At 43.9% G+C, this 20,615-nt stretch overlaps 1 protein-coding gene across 7 annotated transcripts in view; it reads right to left on the bottom strand.

Annotated features, from left to right (window-relative positions):
* Nucleotides 1-20,615, bottom strand: part of LOC146811566 (telomerase protein component 1-like) — a 1,575,504-nt gene that overhangs the window by 1,187,373 nt on the left and 367,516 nt on the right. For all 7 annotated transcript variants that reach the window (XR_014966741.1, XM_085618541.1, XM_085618539.1 and 4 more), the window contains one exon: nucleotides 7,084-7,211. Coding sequence is in view for 6 of the 7 variants with exons in the window: in XM_085618541.1 (XP_085474667.1) it covers nucleotides 7,084-7,211 (128 nt within the window). In the remaining variant the exon portion in view is untranslated. The remainder of the gene's footprint in view (nucleotides 1-7,083; nucleotides 7,212-20,615) is intronic.

A 20,615-nucleotide genomic window follows, 5' to 3' on the forward strand; every position in this document is an offset into this window, starting at 1 on the left:
CGTTGCAGCTGTTTGAAAAAGTGTCTTTAGTACAGCCTGGCCCACCCTAGCTTGCTGCTTGGAGTGCACATCTACACAGTAGTGTTTTGTGAAGGTGTGCGGTGTAGACCATGTGGCTGCCTTGCATATGTCATCTAAGGGTATATTCCCTAGGAAAGCCATAGAAGCCCCTAACTTTCTTGTAGAGTGGGCTTTAGGGGGAACAGATAATGTTCTCTTTGCCTTCTGATAGCAAATTTGTATGCATTTTACAATCCACCTAGCTATCCCTGATTTTGAAATGGGGTTGCCTTTATGTGGTGGAGAGAAGGAAACGAACAACTGTTTAGTCTTCCTGAAGGGTTGCGTTCTTTGTATGTAGTATAACAACGCCCTTTTCACATCAAGTGTGTGTAAGGCCCTTTCCGCAACAGATTGGGGTTGCGAAAAGAAGACAGGTAATTCCACTGATTGATTGAGGTGGAAGGGGGTAATGACTTTGGGCAGAAACTTCGGATTTGTGCGAAGTATGACCTTGCTGTGATGCATTTGTATGTAGGGTTCCTGTATGGTGAACGCTTGTATTTCACCAACCCTTCTAAGGGAAGTGATAGCTACAAGGAAAGCTGTTTTCCAGGTGAGAAATTGTAGCTCACATTTGTGCATTGGTTCGAAGGGCGGACCCATTAGTCGTGTAAGGACTAAATTTAGATTCCATACAGGGGAGGGTGGTGCCCTGGGAGGAATTACTCTTTTAAGGCCTTCCATGAAGGCTTTAATAGCGGGCACTCTGAAGAGTGATAAATGCTGTCTGTTTTGTAGATAGGCAGCGATCGCTGCTAGGTGTAGGCGTATGGATGAATATGCCAGGTTACACCTGTGAAGATGGAGCAGATAGCATATGATGTGCTGTATGGATGCATCTAGAGGGTTGATTGTATTGTTACGGCAGTACATTACGAATCTTTTCCACTTTGCGGCATAGCATGCTCTAGTGGTAGGACGTCTGGCTTCCATGATGATGTTCATGCAATCAGGGGGAAGGTTAAGGTACCCGAATTCTAAGATTTCAGGAGCCAGATCGCCAGGTTGAGCTGAGCTGGGTCCGGGTGCCTGATTTCTCCATGGTTCTGGGTTAGGAGGCATGGGGAAAGGTGCAGTTTTTGATGTGGTACCACTGATAGTTGTAGTAGCGTGGTGTACCACGGCTGCCTGGCCCACGTCGGAGCTACCAGAATGAGTGTGAGGGAGTGCTGTTGTAGTTTCCTGACCACTAATGGAATTAGTGGGAGAGGTGGAAAGGCGTATGCAAATCTGCCTGACCAGTTCATCCATATCGCATTGCCCTTGGACAATGGGTGTGGGTATCTGGCGGCGAAGCTTGGGCATTTTTTGTTTTCGTGGGTGGCGAAGAGGTCTATTTGAGGATGCCCCCACTGTTGGAAGAATGGGTGAAGAACTTGTGGATGCAGTTCCCATTCGTGTAGTTGTTGCGTCTGTCTGCTGAGCAGATCTGCTATGGTGTTTTGTACGCCTGGAACATGCTGTGCCAGGAGAAAGATGTTTTGGGGAATTGCCCATCTCCATATGCTCTGGGCTAAGCGGGAGAGCTGGGGAGAGTGTCCCCCCCCCTGTTTCTGTATATAATACATCGCAGTCATGTTGTCTGTGCGAATGAGGACTGCTTTGCCTGAAATCTGTTTCTGGAAAGATTTTAGGGCTAGAAAGATCGCCAAAAGCTCCAGATGGTTGATGTGGAGCGTTTTTTGCTGTGGCGTCCATAGACCTTGCATTGTGAGGTGTAAGAGGTGCGCTCCCCAGCCGGAGAGCGATGCGTCCGCTGTTAGAGTCAGTTGAGGAACCGGGTCCAGGAACGGCCGTCCCTTGGAAAGGTTTGTGGTGTTCCACCACTGCAGAGAGTGATGTGTGCGGCCGTCCACCAACACCAGATCCGTCAGTTGACCCTGGGCCTGGTTCCATTGTTGTGCTAGGCACTCCTGAAGTGGACGCATGTGGAGTCTTGCATGGGGCACTATGAAGATGCAAGACGCCATCATTCCTATGAGCTTCATAAACACTTTTGCTGGAAGAGAGTGTTGAGGGAGGAATATTTTGCGTAAAGCTAGAATGCTTGTGATTCTGGCTGAGTTTGGATAGGCAATACCTTTGGAGGTGTCTATAGTGGCCCCGAGATATTGCTTTGTGTGAGATGGTATGAGGTGGGACTTTTGGTAGTTCACCGTGAATCCTAGCTGATGAAGCAGTTGGATGGTGCTGTTTGTATGTTGCACGCATCGGTGGTAGGACGCGGCTTTTATCAGCCAGTCGTCTAAGTAAGGGAAGACGTGAATGTGTTGACGTCTGAGGTGTGCTGCTACTACTGCTAGGCATTTGGTAAACACCCGTGGTGCAGTGGTGACCCCGAAGGGGAGAACCTTGAATTGGTAATGTTGCCCGTCCACCACGAACCTGAGGTATTTTCTGTGAGAGGGGTGTATTGGAATGTGAAAGTATGCGTCTTTCAGATCCAAGGTTGTGAGAAAGTCTCCCTGACAGAGGAGTGGGAGGACTTGTTGTAGGGTGACCATGTGAAAATGGTCTGAATGTATGTAGGCATTTAGAGGCCGGAGATCCAGAATGGGTCTGAGGGTCTCGTCTTTCTTTGGAATTAAGAAATATAGGGAGTAGACCCCTAGATTTCGTTGATTGATGGGTACCTGCTCTATAGCGTGTTTTTGGAGGAGCGAGAGTACCTCTTGTTTGAGCAGTGTGGAATGTTCTTGGGACATTGGGCGGTGCCTTGGTGGGATATTGGGTGGGGTAGATGTTAGTTCGAGACAGTACCCTGACCGAATGATTTGGGTCACCCATTTGTCCGATGTTATGGACTCCCACAGGTGAATAAAATTTTGTAGTCTGCCCCCGACCGGAGTGGGATGGTCTGGGGGGAGCGGAGGGGAGTCATTGTGCGGGTGGGGTGGCAGAACGGGTGTTGTTGGTTTTGCCCCTGCCCTTATTGTTGTTGCCTCTGTAACCACCCCTTTGGTTGCCCTTTGAAAAGGTATTTTGAGGAGGGGATTTGTAGGAGGTAGAGGCATTATCGGTGGAGGAGCCTCTGCCTGTGCCACGAAAGGACGAGCGTCGAAAGGAACGCTTAGAGGTTTGTGTTTGGAGTGCTCCCATAGACTTCGCTGTGTCTGTGTCTTTTTTCATTTTTTCTAGCGCTTCGTCTACCTTTGGTCCAAAGAGTGTTTGCTGGTCAAAGGTGTGATTGAGTATTGATGTCTGGACCTCAGGCTTGAACCCTGATATCCTGAGCCAGGCATGGCGGCGAAGCAGGACACTGGTATTTATGGCTCTAGAAGCAGTGTCGGCTGCATCGAGGGCACACTTAATGGAGGTGTTTGTAATTAATTTACCCTCCTGTATCAAATCATGAGCTTGGCGCTTGTATTTGTCTGGAAGGTGCTGCATAAGAGCCTCTAGTTCGTCATAGTGTGCTCTATCATATCGCGCAAGCAGTGCTTGGGTGTTCGCAATGCGCCACATGTTTGCAGCCTGGTAAGCGGTGCGTTTACCAGACGCGTCCAGAAGTTTGAATTCCTTGTCTGGCGGTGGGGCATCTCCTGAGGATTGGGAGTTGGCCCGCTTTCTAGCTGTGGAGACAACTAGGGAATCTAGGGGAGCAGGGCCCTTGATGTATGCAGGGTCTGTGGGTGCAGCCTTGTACTTCTTCTCTATTCTAGGGTTGAGTACTCTGGCTCTGACAGGGTCTTTGAATACCTCTGTAGCGTGCTTGGTGACACCCTTAAGCATAGGTAAAATAGAAGTGGACCTGTCTTGTAAATCAAATGTATCCAGTAGGAAGTCTTCTTCCACTGGTTCACTGTGCATGTCCACCCCATGGTAGTGTGCTGCTCTCTGCACTAAATGATGAAACCCTAAAGAGTCCTCTGGAGGAGACGGCCTTGATGGGTATAGGTCGTCTTGAGGTACATTAGGTACATCAGGGTTATTATAATCCTCCCATGGATCTGGGGTCCCTGGTGGAGTGGAATCCATTGGGGCGTCCCCCGGGTAATTGTCCGGGTCCCCATCATCCGGATCTGGGGATGGGGCCGGATCGTAGTGAGGTAAAGGTGGAGGAGGTGGAGGGGGGAGGGGGGGTGGCAGTGGGGAGGGCACTCTGAGGGGAGAAGTAGCAGAGTCCCTCTTTTTGGGTGGAGGAGGAGGAGCCGGAGCCTCAAGGCGACGTTTCTTGGTGATTACAGTCAAAAGGCCAGTCTTTGGATCTCTGGACAAAGTCTTTTGTAAAGGGTCTGGTGTAAACAGAGCCAATGGCGCCGAGTCGTCTGTCGGCACCGGCGATTTCGGAACCGGAGGTTTCGATGGTCTGTGTACGCCATGCTTTTTTGAGGTCTCCGTGTGTTTCGGCGTCGAATGATGTTTCGGCGCCGGAGCATCGGTGCCGACAGATTTCTGCTTGTGTTTGGTCAGCACCGAGTGTCCAGGCTTCGGCACCGGTGGTTTCGGAGTCGAGCTGGATTTTGCAGGCTTCGGTGCCGGATGGTGTTTTTCGGCACCGGGCGTCGGCTGGCTCGATCCCGAGCTGCCGTGAGACTTTGGGTGCTTCGACACCGGGCCCGAAGGTGGGGTGATCGAGGCTTTGGTTTTGGTTTTGCCCAGGCCGGCAGGCGAGGGAGTAACCTGAGTCTCTTTTGTTTTCGGCGCGGGGTTGGGAGGGGGCATTGTACTCACGGCCCGCTGTCCTGGTGTTACGTCCTCCAGGTCGGAGTCGTCGGCCTCGGAAGCGCTGACGATGTCTTCCCCCAGTTCGGTGTGTGTCTGCCCCGAAGCTTCGGCGTCGTCTCCGAAGATGTCCGGTGGAGCTGCAGAGGATGAGTGCGCCATTGTGCGTCGAGCTCTTCGATCTCGGATGGTCTTCTTCGATCGAAAAGACTTGCAGGCGGGGCAGTCTCTAGCCTCGTGTTCTGGAGAGAGGCAAAGGTTACACACCTGATGGAGGTCGGTGTGGGGAAATTTAGACCCACATTTTGGGCACTTTTTAAACGGAGTCCTTTCCATCGGCCGGGACCGGAGTCGCGGAGGGCCCGAAGGCCGGTGTCGATGTACGGGATGGAAAAAAGTGCCGCTTCGAGAGATGAAGATGATGAAGGAACTCGAAGAATCGAGGATTTTCCGTCGAGGCTGGAACCGTAGAAGTTCGAAGCCGGAGCACGAAGTATCACATCCGAGCCCGATGGCGGAAAAAAACAATCTGAGGATGGAGCCGAAGCCCATGCGCAGTACGGACCGAAGGAGGAGTCACCAAACTCGTGACTTCCAAAGACGGTCCAAGAAGAAAAACAAACTGCAAACATCCGGGCCCAACACCAGATGGCGACCTATGCTAAGTGTACAATCTGCAGCTCATATGCCTCGAACCAAAAGAATGCAGTACTGAGTGGAAGTTGAGGCAAAGGTGTGTGAAAAGGAGAGGTAATGGGAACAAAAAAGAATTTCCATGAATTTTGCAGGTTTATCAATCAGAATTGATATGAGGGATTCGAACAGACTACGAAAAACACCATTTTCAACATGTTAGATGCATCAGAATCAATTTATCAGAGAGATAACTTGAAAGGATAGCATTCATCAGCATAACACAGAAACCAGCAAAACCTTATCTTCCCTGTAGAGCAAATCATTTCTATGATGACACCCAGAAAGAAAAAAGTCTTACACCGGTAAAAAGCCTTCATGCCTCACAGAGTACCAGTACCCGAAGTAGTTAGCCCCACAGGACTCTAGTCCTTGTGTGGGCGCTCCATAAAAACTATTATAAGGCCTGTGAATAAGCAATGATAGAAAGAGCACTGAAAAACAGAAAATAATGAATACAAATGTCAAGGGGTGTTCTGTCAGGACTGCTCCTTTTGTGGCAGAACCACTCCATTCCACCATTCACCTTTTTGTTTTGCTTTTCTAGATCACGGGGAATGGTGGTGTGACACCAAGATGCTCTATGGAGGCAAGGAATGGGCCCACGGACGGACTCCAACTCTGCCCTATGGTTGTGCTTTTGTACCTACCTCTGTTTCATAAAATGTGGAGGATGGACGCAACCAAGCACTGGAAAAGAAGAGGGTTGGATGTAGCAGTATGGCCTACATACCAATAAATGAGCAGCTGCGGATCTGGTGCAATTTGATACAGAGCGCAAGAAGAAAAGGGAAGCACAAGTAGCTCAATGGGGTCGACTTGGAATAACATATAAACTATGAATTCCAGTTTGATGGCAGTAAGATATTGTGGGAGAGATTTTGATGGTAGGCAAGAGAACAGTAGTTCATAGGATGGCAGTCTCCTGGAGTTAAAAATGGAAGGAGTGATGAACGGGTATTGCCTAAAGTGCTCTGCTTGCAGGGAATGTACAGTAAGCTGAACATTTGCATGGGTCATATTTATAACACTCAGTGCTGGATCAGAACACACTCTCTACTGCTAGACCGAACCTTACACTTAGTCATATAATTATCATGTAACATGGGTTCCAGGGAGCTGGTACTAAACTGGTCAGAGAAAATGTTCATGGGTACACCTGCCATGGGAGGTGAATTCTGGATTCACTTGGTTTTCACATTACTATAGTACATACTGCATCGATGCATAGCTTGCTGTTTATACATTGTGGAATGTAGGCTGTGCGTTTCCCCAGGTTTTACATTTTTCATTGAACAAGGATTCTGGGTATAACTTAGGCTTGTAGGTGCCATGCAACCTGGGTTCTTGATCACACTTACTTTTACATTTGGCATGGACTCATTTGGTATTACACTTAGCATAAAAGATAACACATTCTGAACCTTTCTTCCAGGCTGCACAATATACACTTAGGGATTGATTTAGAGTTTATTAGACTGGTTATGCCGTCATAAATGTGAAAGATATCCCATCCGCCTTATTACAAGTGCCTTATTACATTATCCTATGGGACTGGAAATAAGGTGGGCAGGGTAAGCTGTCACATTTGCGGGAGAGTAACCCTGTCCACCAAATTCTAAATCAGGCCAAAAGTCATTGAATTGGTACACAAGATCTCACCTGCTTCCCTGCTCTGGCTGTAAATTAATGAACAGGGAGTCTGCGTTGACCTGGCGCCGGTACAAATTTAAGGCGGACATAAAGAAGGAATCGACAGAGTGATCACTGATCATCAGGAAAGTGTCCACCTAAAAACAGAAAACAAGATTTAAAGCATCTGGAAAAACAAACACCCACTAGTGTGAACGTAAACACTCTGCACTGTACCCATTACATTGAAACTGGGCTTTGCTCCAATCCAATTTTTGGGGAAATTTCCAATTCTTTATCATCAATGGCAAAGTACAGGTTTGTTTGGAAACACCGCTTTACAAATTAACCAATAAAAATCAAATAGTGTTTGAAAATTCTCTATCATTCATGCAAAATTCTTACATTTTTTATGAACCTCAAAAGCATCTTGGACTAAAAATTAGAGAAAGTCATTCTGTTGCTTCCTGCTTGGAGACACAAATATGTAGAAACATTGATGTACTGATAATCACGCTATCCGTGTAAGGATAGATGAAAGGACTGACTGCCTAAAACATACACATGACTACTACTACTTGTGATATGTATAATTCATGCTGAATGATAAGGTACAATGTTCCATTAAATGTTGTGTTTAATGATAGAAATAGTCTTTAGTATAAATATGTGTTTTAGAAGACAAGAACTTTTCAGATAGAAAATCGTTCTGTTTTTTTACCATGTTCAATAAAAAATACTCCCTTGTTGCTGCACTAGTCTCTAAAACCCATAATCTATTTTCTAGATAACATTTATTAATCTATCTTTTCATCAGATGGGACTTGCACACTTTGGCAATAGTTGTAAAACTGAATGACCTGAGAAGCTGTTTGGTTAACTCAACAGTTGCGCTAATTCAAGGTCTGATATTTCTTTTTTACAAACCAACAATTTGGGTAGCTGATTCATGCCTAGCTACATAACAGGAGTAATTTCTAATATTTGGAAATTTGGATCTCCAAAGACCTATTAAGTCTAGCGCTTTCTGACACAAGTAGAGAAACCTTGCTGTTTTAGATTAGATCTGCATTTGATTGAATGTAGGAGAGTCAAATACGGGTTGCTGCACAAAATTGAAATTACCCTCAATATTTATCCTGCCAGGTATCTGCAAATGGGCCAGGATTATCTTCTACAAAGGCGTATAAACTAGCATTAGTAAGTAACTTGTGGCCAATAGTGCAATTAATCCAAGCCCACCATCCTTTATCAGTCTAAAAGTTATGTATCTTGGCCTAGAGTCTTTTGGCCAAAAATAGTGATAAACTCTTCTTAGGGAGCACCTATTGTAGATGAGAATGGAAGTCAGACCACTTATTAAAAATGGACAAATTTGAAAGAAAACTTGTGGAGTTGTGCGTTTCCCGTAGAAAAATACCAGCAGGACTGTGTTAACACCAAAGTTTCATTACCATGTATATTGTGCCTGTTATTAAGCCCGCTTAGATAGAACGATATGATCTTTAAGTCACCTGCTGAAATAAGGGAAAATCTACATGATTTCCAGGACATTCAAGGCACCTATGTATTGCCCACTTAGCCAGAAGCAAAAGTATAATTATTGCTAGAAAGTCCTGAAAAATATGTAGACTGCTCGATTTTCGATCCTCTTCATTCAAGCACAAATGACTGAAAAAATACCATTCATATCGACCCATCAGTCTCTTGAATTCCAATTATAAAATCATTTCTAAACTGATAGCTAAAAGAATAAATAGAATAGCAGGTGAGTTGATCCAGTAAGTCAAAATGGTTTTATAGTGGGAGACAACTATATGCCAATAACATATTTACATGAAGCTTTACATTTATTTAATACCACTGAGACTCAAGCAGCGGTATTTTTATTAGATGTCAAGAAGGGATTTTGTGTGCTGGGAGAGCACTTTTTTATTTTACAAAGATTTGGCTTTCCCTCACAGATTATAAAGATTTAGAAATATCTTTATAGTGGAGCTAAGGCGAGTTTGATATTAAACACTTCATATATCGGCACCCTAAACCTAAATTGTGGAACTAAACAGGGGTGTCTACCATCTCCGTTTTTATTCACCCTTTTTATTCAATCCATCAGGATTTATAAAGCGCAGCTAATCACCCAAGCAGGTATCCAGGCACTTGCAGGCCCTTATGGATTATTCGAAAAGCCAGGTCTTGAGGACCATTGGGAATTCCGTAAGTGAGGTGACGGTCCGTGGGTGCTGTTCCATGTCTTTGCTCCGATGTGGTAGAAGGAGCGTCCTCCACTCGTGCTTTGGTAGAAGTGGGGAGTGTGGGCAAGTGAAAAGGAGGCAGAGAGTAGTCTTATTGATGGTTGGTGGAAGTCCAGGCGGTGGTTAATGTAAGCGGGTCCTTATTTGTGTAGAGCCTTGTGTGCGTCGGTCAGCAGCTTGAATTGGCATGTCTTCTGTAAGGAGAGCCAGTGGAGTTTCCGGAGGTGGGGTGTGATGTGGGCTCATCGGGGAAGGCGGAGGATTAGTCTTACTGCAGTGTTCTGTATGGTCTGAAGTCTCTGTAGAAGCTGTGTGGCTATTCCTACCTAGAGGGCATTGCCGTAGTCCAGTGGGCTGGTGATGAGGGCTTGTGTCACGGTGCGTCTCATGTGTAGGGATAGCCAATTGAAGATCTTATGTAGCATGCGCAGAGTGAGGAAGCAGACGGAGGAGACAGTGTTGATCTGCGATTTCATGGTAAGCTTGTAATCAATGCGGATTCTGAGGTTTCAGGCGTGGTTGGAGGGAGTGGGTTACCAGTCCTAGGTCCGATTGCCACCAGCAGTCATCGTTGCCAAAGATCAGTTCCTTCGATCTTGTCTGTGTTCAGCTGCAGGCAGTTGTTCTTCATCCAGTCTGCGACGTTTGTCATGCATCTGTGAAAGCTGGTTCTGGTGGTGGTGGGGTCGTCGGAGGGTGAGAGGTTGAGTTGGGTGTCGTCTGAGTAGGAAATTATGTTGAGACAGTGGGATCTAACTATGTTGGCCAGCGGGGTCTTATATGTGTTGAAGAGCATGGGGCTGAGGGATGAGCCCTTGGAGACACTGCGGGTGATCTCCTTGGGTTCATAGGTGAAAGTTGGTAGGTGGATCCTCTGGGTTCTTACAGTGAGGAAGAAGGTGATCCATCTGAGTGCGTCCCCTTGAATGCCGATGTGGTGGAGTCTTTTGATCAGTGTGTGGTGGGATACAGTGTCGAAGGCTGCAAGAGGTCGAGGAGGATCAAAGCTGCTGTTTCTCCTTGGTCAAGAGGGTTTGGATGTCGTCTGAGGCTACGATCAGGGTGGGTTAGGTGCTGTGATTGCAGCAGAAGCCGGAATGAGAGGCATCGAGTAGCTGGTTCTGCTCCAGGCGTGTCATGAGTTGATTGTTGATGATCTTTTCCAGTACCTTTTCTGCGAATTGGAGGAGGAAGATTTGCCGGTAGTTTTTGGGTTGGCGGAGGGTTTTTTGAACAGTAGTCTGACTTCGGCATGAATCCAGGCAGTAGGTGTGAGTAGTGAGGCGAGTTCCTGGACGATCCTTTGGTTTCCAAGGTTGAAGATGTGGTGCAGGCATGGGTCTGCGGGAGCTCCTGAGGGGATGGATTTCATGGTGGAGGTGGTGTCCTGGGAGAGGAGGATGGTTCAGGAGGTCAGTGAGTGGTTCGTGTCAGTTACAGTGGTGGCGTATCTTTCAAGGGAGTCCGTAGGTGTGGGTTGGGGTTCGAAGTTTATGAATATGGTTGCGATCTGGTCATGGAGTAAGCGGTGAAGTTGTTTGCTGTCTCCTTTCGCTGTTCTGAGGTCTTGGGTGTACCAGCTGGCCTTTTTAGTTGATTTTCAGTGGATGTTGCTCTTGATGGGGGTTATGCTGTCTGCGCAATTGGTGATCCAGGCGTTGACGTTTTTCACTCCCTGTTCGAGTCTGGTGGCGGTAGCAGGGTTGGGCGTTCGCCCAGTTGGTCTCTGAGACTGAATTCGACCTCCAGTGGGGGCGCTGGTCATCTAGCGGGTGGACGTGCGGGGGCTGTAGATGCAGAAGTGGATGGAGTGATCCATCCATGTGAGTCTTGTGACATGGATGTATTTGACTTGGTTGCAGGAGGTGAAAATGTGATCCTGCATGTGTCCTGAAGTGTGTGTAGGGGGCTGGACGATCTGGGTCAGTCAGAGGCTGCTCATACTGTCGAGGTGATGTGCGGTATGTTTGTCATTGAAGTAATCGATGGGGAAATTTAGGTTGCCGCAGAATATGTAGACCTTGGAATCAAAGGCTGGGGCGCAATGAAGTCAGTGATGGTGTTGTAGAAGCTGCAGTGCTGGCCTGGGGGTCAATATGCAAGGATGCCTCTGATGGTTATCTTGTCGTCCGTATGGATCTTGAAGTTGAGATGTTCCATGGGGGTGGTGGTGGTGGTACACTGTATGGTCTCTTTGTGGATGATCCTCCTCCCATCTTGTTGGTGCTGTACTGTTGACTGATTTTATATCTGTCGGGGATCAGGGCAGATGTGGGGTTGAGCCAGGTCACAGTGAAGAAGACTGTCAGGTGCGAGGGTGGCAATGAGGTCCCATAATTCAGTGTAATGCTTGCATAGAGCGCGTGTGTTGAGAAGGGCACATGAGAGTTGGTATTTTTGCTCAGGTGGTGTCTGTGGTGTGTTTGTGGTGGGGCTGGTTGGTGGGCTGGTGTGCGTGTAGTGGCAGCTGAAGTGGCAGTGGGTACAGGTGAAATGCCCTACCTTGCAGCGTGGGTCGGCATGGTGGCAGTGTTTGTTGTGGCATCGAGGGTGTAGAGCTCTGAGATTGTGTATCTTTGGGGAGCGGAGGGCCAGAGGTCATGGTGCTGGGTGTGGTCCAGGCGTGGACGGGCACAGACAGGCTTGTCTTTGGCACACCTTTGGTGCGTCAGTGGCACACCAGCTGTGTGCATCCACTGCGAAGTTGCGCTGTGGCCTGCATTAAGTAGGTCCTGGAGTGGGAGGGGCTTCTATAGATGGGAAGAGCGATGAGTTAGAAAACCAGGTTTGGAAAATCCGGGCAGCTGCAGTCTCACTGGATCAGTCTAGACCAAGCTGGAACTGGCAAGCTAGGTGTCCAGATCCCTACAGATGTGGTTGCGCTGTGGCTTGCATTAAGTAGGTCATGTGGTGGGCATGACTTCTGTTGGCAAGAACAGTGAGTGGAAAAACCCAGTTGGGTTGAGACTTTAGCCATAGCTATTTAATCAGATAAAATCATATACTCTCCTATCTCGAGAATAGCCAAAATCAAGCTATATTCAGATAATACCATGTTATTACTTAAGTGAGACAAGAACATTCATGGGAAGATTTTTAGGATCCTTGCTCAATTAAAAAAATTAGGCAGATCTCCTGCTTTCTGACTAATGTACATTGCTGCCGGCCCCGGTGGGGTTGTAGGCGGAGAACAGCTGTGTCAGTATGATTGTTTTTTTTGTCAATAAAGGTTTTGGAAAAAAAAAAATAGACAGATCTCAAATTAAAAAAAAAAAAAAATTAAAAAAATAAATAAAATAAAAAATAAATAAAAAACTGAGGTTTCATTATGCAATTCAGCTCCGGAACTTTTAAATCACAGAAATTAAAGGCTCATTAGATCACATGGCTGGGGATATTTTAGGGACCTATTTAACAACACATCTAGCAGATCTGTAGGGCCTGAACTAGAAGTTATTAATTCATATAGTAAAATCTCTATTATACAGATGGAAGTCTCTTCCCACTTCAATATTAGGCGGAGTTGCTCTTATTCGAATAACAGACTGCTGCTATTTATTTTAGGTTTTTTTTGATGCCCCATGCCCACTGAATGACAGGAAACCAAGAGTTTGTTCTCGTCCATTACAGGGGGAAACAAAAATCCCAGAGTAGCATTTGCCACTTAATATAGTTGTCTTGCACAAGGAGGACTAGCTCTTCCACATATTAAAACGTTTTACCTTGCTACATTTACTAGTAGGTCATCTAGGTACAATAGGCTCATTGCACATAAATATTATATTGACTTAATGATATAGATCCTTAAATAACATAGGGGCTCATAACAATGGCGGAACGATAACCACCGCCTGGCCGGCTGTGACGATCGTTATATCATCGTAATGAGATTTACCCACCGTCATATTAGGATGGCGGTGGGTATCGCGACGGACGCAAAGTCCGTCCGCCGTTTTTCCGCCAGTGGCAATCGTTACCATTGCCTGTTGGGCGGAGCTGGGCCACTAATATGGTGGCGGTGCCTAGCAGGCACCGTCCGCCATATGAGGATGTGGGTGTGGTAGAGGCCTTTCCATAGCGAAAGCCTGGCGGGGATTGGCTTTGGGAGCAGGTTGCTGGCCCCCTCTGTGGGGAGGGGGGGTGCACTGGAAGGGTACCCATGATACCTCCCTGCAGTTCCCTGCACCAGGTGGCAGTCACCGAGTGATGCCTGCCACGTGGTGCAGGGAAATGCTGTGCATGCTCTTACCATTGCAGACGGTGCTGCAGCCAGCAGCACCGTCCGCAATGGTAAAAGGCCAGGATGTGTCCGCCAGTATGGCGGGCACCTCCTAATTGCACTGGTGGGACTGCCGCTAGCCATCATTATGAGCCCCAAACTATTGAGGATAATTTGAAGTTGGAAAAGTATCCCCAAAATGTTTGGTGTAAGGAATCGTGATCGTTTCTTATAAGGAATGATCAGTTTACACATTTTTTTAAATGAATCATGAAAACGATGGGTAAATATTTAGCCCTAGACTAAGAAATTTAAAGGATGGTTAATATGGTGCTACAATACTGTATAGCCTTTTTTTGTTAAATATCAACCCAAGCAATCCTTTAGTTAATACCAACTTGATTTCAGAGCTAATCAAGAAGGTAAAAGTGAAATGGGTCGGCTTTTAAAAAGAAATGGCAAATATAAAAGAGACAGGAATTTTCACAAGAACTTCCGACAGATTGAGGAATGTTGAAAACATCACATTGACATTAGAGATGTGAAATAAAGTAAATAAAATTAATTGGTTTTAAGATTGACAAATCCCTGTAAGATGCAATTTCATGCAAAATGTCTAATTTATTGTACCCATGTGTTTCTAAATAAGATTAACCCTCAATGTTCTGGTACTTTTTTTAGATGCAATCTGGAGAAAATTGTATTGTATTGGGATATTTTAGTTTAGATTCTTATTTGAAATCAATTTTGGAATACTGTTTTATTCCAAAATAATTCCAGCTAATTAAACATTCAAGTGTCATGTGATTCTGCAATGGTCCTCAAGGTTCACTGATACATCGACTCCTATAACATCGAACTACAAAAATATTGAGTCAATAAAATCGTATACAAAAATATTGACACCCAATACACAAAACTGAAATGACACAAACATCGATAAAATAATATCGTAACATTTCTTTTGATTACAATATCAACAAAAAAAAGAACACAAAAATATCGATAACATTAAAATCACATAAAACAAAAACATTGATATAAATAATATCGACATTACAAACATCAAAAAAATACATATAAACAATACCAATAAATAACATTTAAACATAAAAATAAACTACTTTCAATATGATAAAACAACATATACCAAACATTGAAAAACATACATTGAAGAAAAAAAAATCCAAAATTAAACAAAAATACAAATACACTGAAAAACCAAAAACAAATAAATAAACAAATCAACATAAACAAATATCACACCTATCAAAAATAAACAAACATATAACATTCACACATACATTTTAATTACACAAAATAAAACCAAAAATTAAATAAACAATTAATTTTAAACAAATTAAATTATAACTGCCCAAAATTCAAAAAAGCTCTCGACCAATACATTTACACTACACCAACAGAAACCAATAGAAAACTCTAATTAAATAAACACTATACAAGCAATCAATCTATTAACACAAAATATAGTGAGAAACACTCAAAAAGCATGAAACTTTGCAAGACAGAAAACAGAACGAAAAAGAACTACACAATCAACTATTCAGAAAAACGCTCATTAAAGGTAAGAACATAACTTTTCAACTAAATTAATAAAAGTAGCTTAAAACTTATAAACAAATTAACTAAAATTAGAACATGTTTTCCTTTATATGTCACAAACTATACTTCACTAAAACTGCAAGAAAATTCAAAACAATGATTTACTTCCAAAACAACTACAAAATCACCATTAACGAAAATATAAAAAAAAAGTAAGTATAGGACTTAACCAATAAATAGAGTAACCTATTTTTTTTTTTTAAATAATAAAAAAGCAAAATATAACTAACAAATACTTTTCTCTTAACAGCTTGTACAGACTTCAACAAAACAACATCAACAAAATAAACTTCATCAACTAAAAATAGTGAGTTTTTTTTACAACAAAATGAAATAGGGACTAAATAAACAAAATAATCAAACTAAATGTAACACTTTAATAAAAATAACATTTCCTTTTAAACCAACAGAAAAAAAGAAACCAGTGAATAAACCAAGATCAAAATAAATCCAACAACAAATAGAGTAAACTAATGAAAACGAATAAATTGCATAAAAACCAAAATACTTTTCTTTTAGCAGCTTTTACAGACTTCAATAAAACATCAACAAAATACATTTCATCAACTAAAAATAGTAAGTATTTTTTTTCACAACCAAATAAAAAGAGAGACTAAATAAATTAAATAATCAAATTAACTGTTTTCCTTTATATTTCACAGATTAAACTTAACTAAAACTCCACCTAGAAAATTCAAAACGACGATTTACTTCCAAACAAGTACAAAATCAACATTAACAAAAAATATAAAAGAATGTATAGGACTTAACCAACAAATAGATTAAATTAATTAAACAAAAAAGCAAAATATAACATACTTTTCTCTCAACAGTTTCTACGGACTTCAACAAATCATCAACAAAATAAACCATCAACTAAAAATAATAAGGAGGTTATGACGATGGTGTAATGATCGCCACCGCCGGCCATCGTAACATGAATTACCCACTGCCATATTACGATGGCGGTGGGTATCACGGCAGACGGAAAGTCTGTCCGCCGCTTGGCAATCGTTACGATTGCTGGCCGGACGGAGCTGGGGCCCATATAAGGTGGCACCGCCATCCATATTAGGATGTTGGGATTTGAAGGCTATTCCGGGGTTTGCTTTGGGGCCCGTTACAGGCCCCCGGGGGGTAGGGGTAAATGCGCATGGTGGCAGGCACCGCGTGGTGCCTGCCACGTTGTGCATGGAAATGCGTAACATGGCATTTTACCATTGCGGCGGGAGCTGCAGCCAGCAGCACCCACCGCAATGTTAAAATGCCAGATACGACCGCCGCGGTGGCAGTCGCATCATGATCAGGGGTGTGGGTCCGCCACATGGCAGGCGGGCGGACTCAGGTCCGCTCCGCCATCCCAATAGGCCCAAGTATTTTCTTTTTTTACAACGAAACAGGGACTAAATAAACAAAATAATCATACTAAATGTAACACTTTAATAAAAATTACATTATCCTTTTAAACCAACAGAAAAACAGAAACCAGTGACTAAACCAAGAAAATCAAAAAATAACCGACTAGAAAATCAAAGCAAGACGAATGTAAGTTTATTTTCAAATTAATAAATATATATATAAATATATTCACAGATATACAAAAAAAGGGAAGAATGAGCAAAATTCATCACAAAAGGGAAAACCTTCGGTGCTACATAGGCTATACTTACACACATGAGAAAATAACAGGAAACAAAACCCATTGTAAATGTAGTAAATACTACTCCAATTCTTGGGAGAGCCACAACAGTCAAAACAAATGTTAATGTCAGGAAAAACAACCATCCCTCCAATTTCACAGAAATCGAGGTAAGAGAAGCTTTGAAAACCAAAAACAATAAAAAAAATATAAATAAATAGAAAAAAGAAATTCCTATATTATTTATTTAATTTTTTTTAAATAAAAAAATTAAGATAATTTATACAATTTACATTAAAATATTTGCACCCAAAAAAACTTCAAAATGTAAAAAAATAAAAAATTTAGAACTTTCAATATTTTTTTTTTACTAAAATGTATTTCAAACCAACTTTCTTAAATTACTCTCCACCCTTATCCCCTATAAACCCCTACATCCGGCTCCTACATTTTACATACAATTTTAGAAATGAAAAATGTAAACAAATATTTTTAAATTACTCCCCACCCTTATCCTCCAAAAAAAAAAATGAAAATACAATAAAAACAAACATTTTAAACAATGAAAAATAAATTTAAACATATAATAACTACCAAAATTATTTAAAAATAAATCAAACAATTTTTTTTCCCGATATTTAGAAGAATATTTTTGCCATCAATATTTTCAAAATCGATATTTTAAACAACGAATATTCTTGACTCAATATTCATGGAACGTGATATTTCCACATCAATATTCTGTCTCTACACCGTTCTAATTGTGTACTTCCCCAAATGTGTCTTTAAGCCAAGGAGAGTAAACTACTATTCTTCTCCTTGCTTACAGCTTGATCATGACCCTACAAAGATGGAAAGGTAAAATAATAACAATATTTCAGGAGTGGAGGGCAAAAACACAGAGTTAGGACCAATGCCCATGTTATAGCCTGACAGATAAAGGACAAGTGCTCCTCATGCCAATGCTGCGGTAGCGGACTTAGCCCTTGTGGAATGCTCTCACAGATATTGTGGGGGCTGCTTCTTGGCCAGTATGTAGCAGATCTTAATGCAGAGTACTATTCACCTTGACAGGGTCCTCTTCTGTATAGCCTTCAAAGTCTTTTGCTCCTGAGAACACACAGAAAGTTGATCTACTCGATTGCCTTTGACACTCAATGTAAAAACTCAAAGTTCTTTTGAGGTCCAACCCATGGAGCTTCTATTCATCTTTCAACAGGAGTGGGGGCGCAAAGAACTCTGATAGAGTGACAGATTTCCCGACACAGAAAAGAGTCGCAACGTTTAGTAAGAATGTTGTCTGAATGGCCACCATCACCTGTTCAGAAAAACATGTTGTACTGTGGTAGCACTGAAAGTACCTGATGTTCACTTATGCAACGAGCTCGCTTAATCACAATGAGGAAGGTAGTCTTTAAGGTCAGGAGACGTAGTCAAGACCAACTTAAGTTTACACTGTGGCATCCCGAATGGTTTGGGAGTGAACATGTGTATCCAAAATTTATTAAACCGCATCAGAACAGGTGATTTAAACAAGGATAACTGATCCAGCAAGCGTAAAAAGGCTGGAAAATCCAGCAATTAAGCTTCGCCAGTGCTCACTGCATGGTCTTGCTGGGCTAAAAGCAATACAAACAAAAGGACGTCCAGCAGCTTTGTCTGTAAGAGGTCAGTGTCCCGGGCAACCAAACCAGGTTACAACTTTGTCTCAGCACACTGCATAAATTGATTTCATGGAGGGGCATCTGGCGGCAAGGATAGCATCCACAAATTGAAATGGTACATCAAAAGTAGTCAATTGCCGGTGTTCAATATCCATGCATGGAGGTCTAAGTTACTGAGATTTGCGTGAAACAGGATGTCCTTCCAAAGTGGTAGCCGGATTGAATGGCAGATGCTCATGCTGATGAGTTTTGGGTGCCAAACTCTCCTGGCCATCTGGGGACACTAGGACATCTTGTGCTCAGTCGGTCCGGATCATCTTCTGAATTCGAGGCAGAGAGGTAGTGGCAGAAATACATACCGGGGTCCCTTGTTCCATCCCAGCCAGAATGCATTTTCTAACCTGTGGTCTTGTGGAAACTTGGGTGTCCAAAACTGTTGACACTATGCATGCAACATTGGTAAAAACATCTAGTTAGGACTCTTCTCATTGGTCAAATAAACTCTGCGCCAATTAGGGATGTCTACTCAGTTAATCTACTCTGGGGTCAGGGATCTCCAGAAACAAATCTTTCTCTCCGCGAGCAGGTCCCATGACCCCCATACACCCCTGCGTGTTGCAGCATCACATGGTGGGGGTGTTATTGGTGAGAACCAGCACCAGCCTACCGTAGATGGAGGGCAGGTAGGCCTTCAAGGCCTATCGAACGGCCTTTAGCTTCTGTAAGTTGATGCGAACCCGGCCCTCTACTTGAGACCAGGGGTATCTGGTCTGTACTCCCTGCTCCAACCTAGTAGCGATGTGTCCATCACCATTGTCAGCTCTGGGTGGGGAAGGGGCAGCGGCCTGCAGCAGGGCAGACTGTGACCAGTCAGACACCGCTGCATGTTGTGGGCCATCTCCACTAAGACCCAAATAGAATTGGAAGTGAGGACTAGATGCTCGCATGTGCCAAGGAGAATGCACAAGGCTAAGAGGCCAACAGTACTCAGAGACACCCTAACAAGGATCAGGGAGTGAGCCTGAAACATCAGGCTCATAGCCCAAGTCCTGGACATGTTGCTATAGAGGATAAACCTTGAACTCCACCATGTCCAGAAAGGCTCCTATGAATGGAAGTCTCTGATGGAATCAGGTAGGACTTTGGCTTGTTGATGGTAACGCAAACACTGTTAGGAGTACTGTTGTCCAGAGGTGGCCTATGACTGACTGAGACCAGCCTGCCTTCAGCAGGCTGTCATTGAAGTACGGGAATACAGGATCTCCCGACCTCCAAAGATAGGCTGCCACAAACATGACTTTTGTGAACACCCGAGGAGTGCTGGTGAGGCCGAAGGGGAACACAGCAAGATGGAAATGCTGCTGGCTCACCCTAAATTGCAGGTACCGCCTGTGGGCCTGCAGGAAGGGTATATGAAAATACGTGAAAATACACCATGCTGTCTCCCGGATCAGCAGCAGAAAGGATTTGAGCCAAAGTGAGCATTTTGGAATTGCCCTTCCAACAGGCATATCTAGTGTAGCAGGACTGACAGATTTTCTTTTAAAATTCATTCTGGTGTGGGAGGGCTACCGGATGGGAAAGAAAGAAAAAATTGTGCATAGCATTTTTGAACAGTTGCAAGACCAATGTGTCGCACGTGAAGGATCACCAACCCAGGACTAAGTGCTGGATTCTTCCTCCCACTGGTTGGGCATACTCCGCTGAGGGCAAACTAAAGAGGTTTGTTGGCCGATGTAGTGGGGGGAAGAGGAGCCCCTACTGACCTGAATGCTATCTGCTGGTGCTAGATCCACAGCCCTGGCAGGATTAGGCTGCCTGCTTTATCACTAGCTGGAAAGGCTGTCTCTGCCTATAACCAAACCCTCTGGAACAGCCCCGAATGTTTTAGAACTGGTGTGGAAATTGTTTGGCAGGGGTCAACAGCACCAAGCCATTAGTGAAGCCTGTACATTGTCAGAAAATTTGGGAGACCTCATCCAGAACCGATACAGACTGCCCTGCCTTTGCAAACCATGGTATTCAAATGGGCACAGATAATAGACTTGGTCACGCCCTGCCCGTCATAGATCATCTAAACCAGAGAGGCTCCAAGATCCGCTGGGACTGTTGGCAAAATGTTCCTGGCCGTGTCCTAAATGGCACAAGTATTCTGGAGCAAT

This window comes from Triturus cristatus, chromosome 7, assembly GCF_964204655.1.
Source record: "Triturus cristatus chromosome 7, aTriCri1.1, whole genome shotgun sequence".
NCBI classification, from domain to species: domain Eukaryota; kingdom Metazoa; phylum Chordata; class Amphibia; order Caudata; family Salamandridae; genus Triturus; species Triturus cristatus.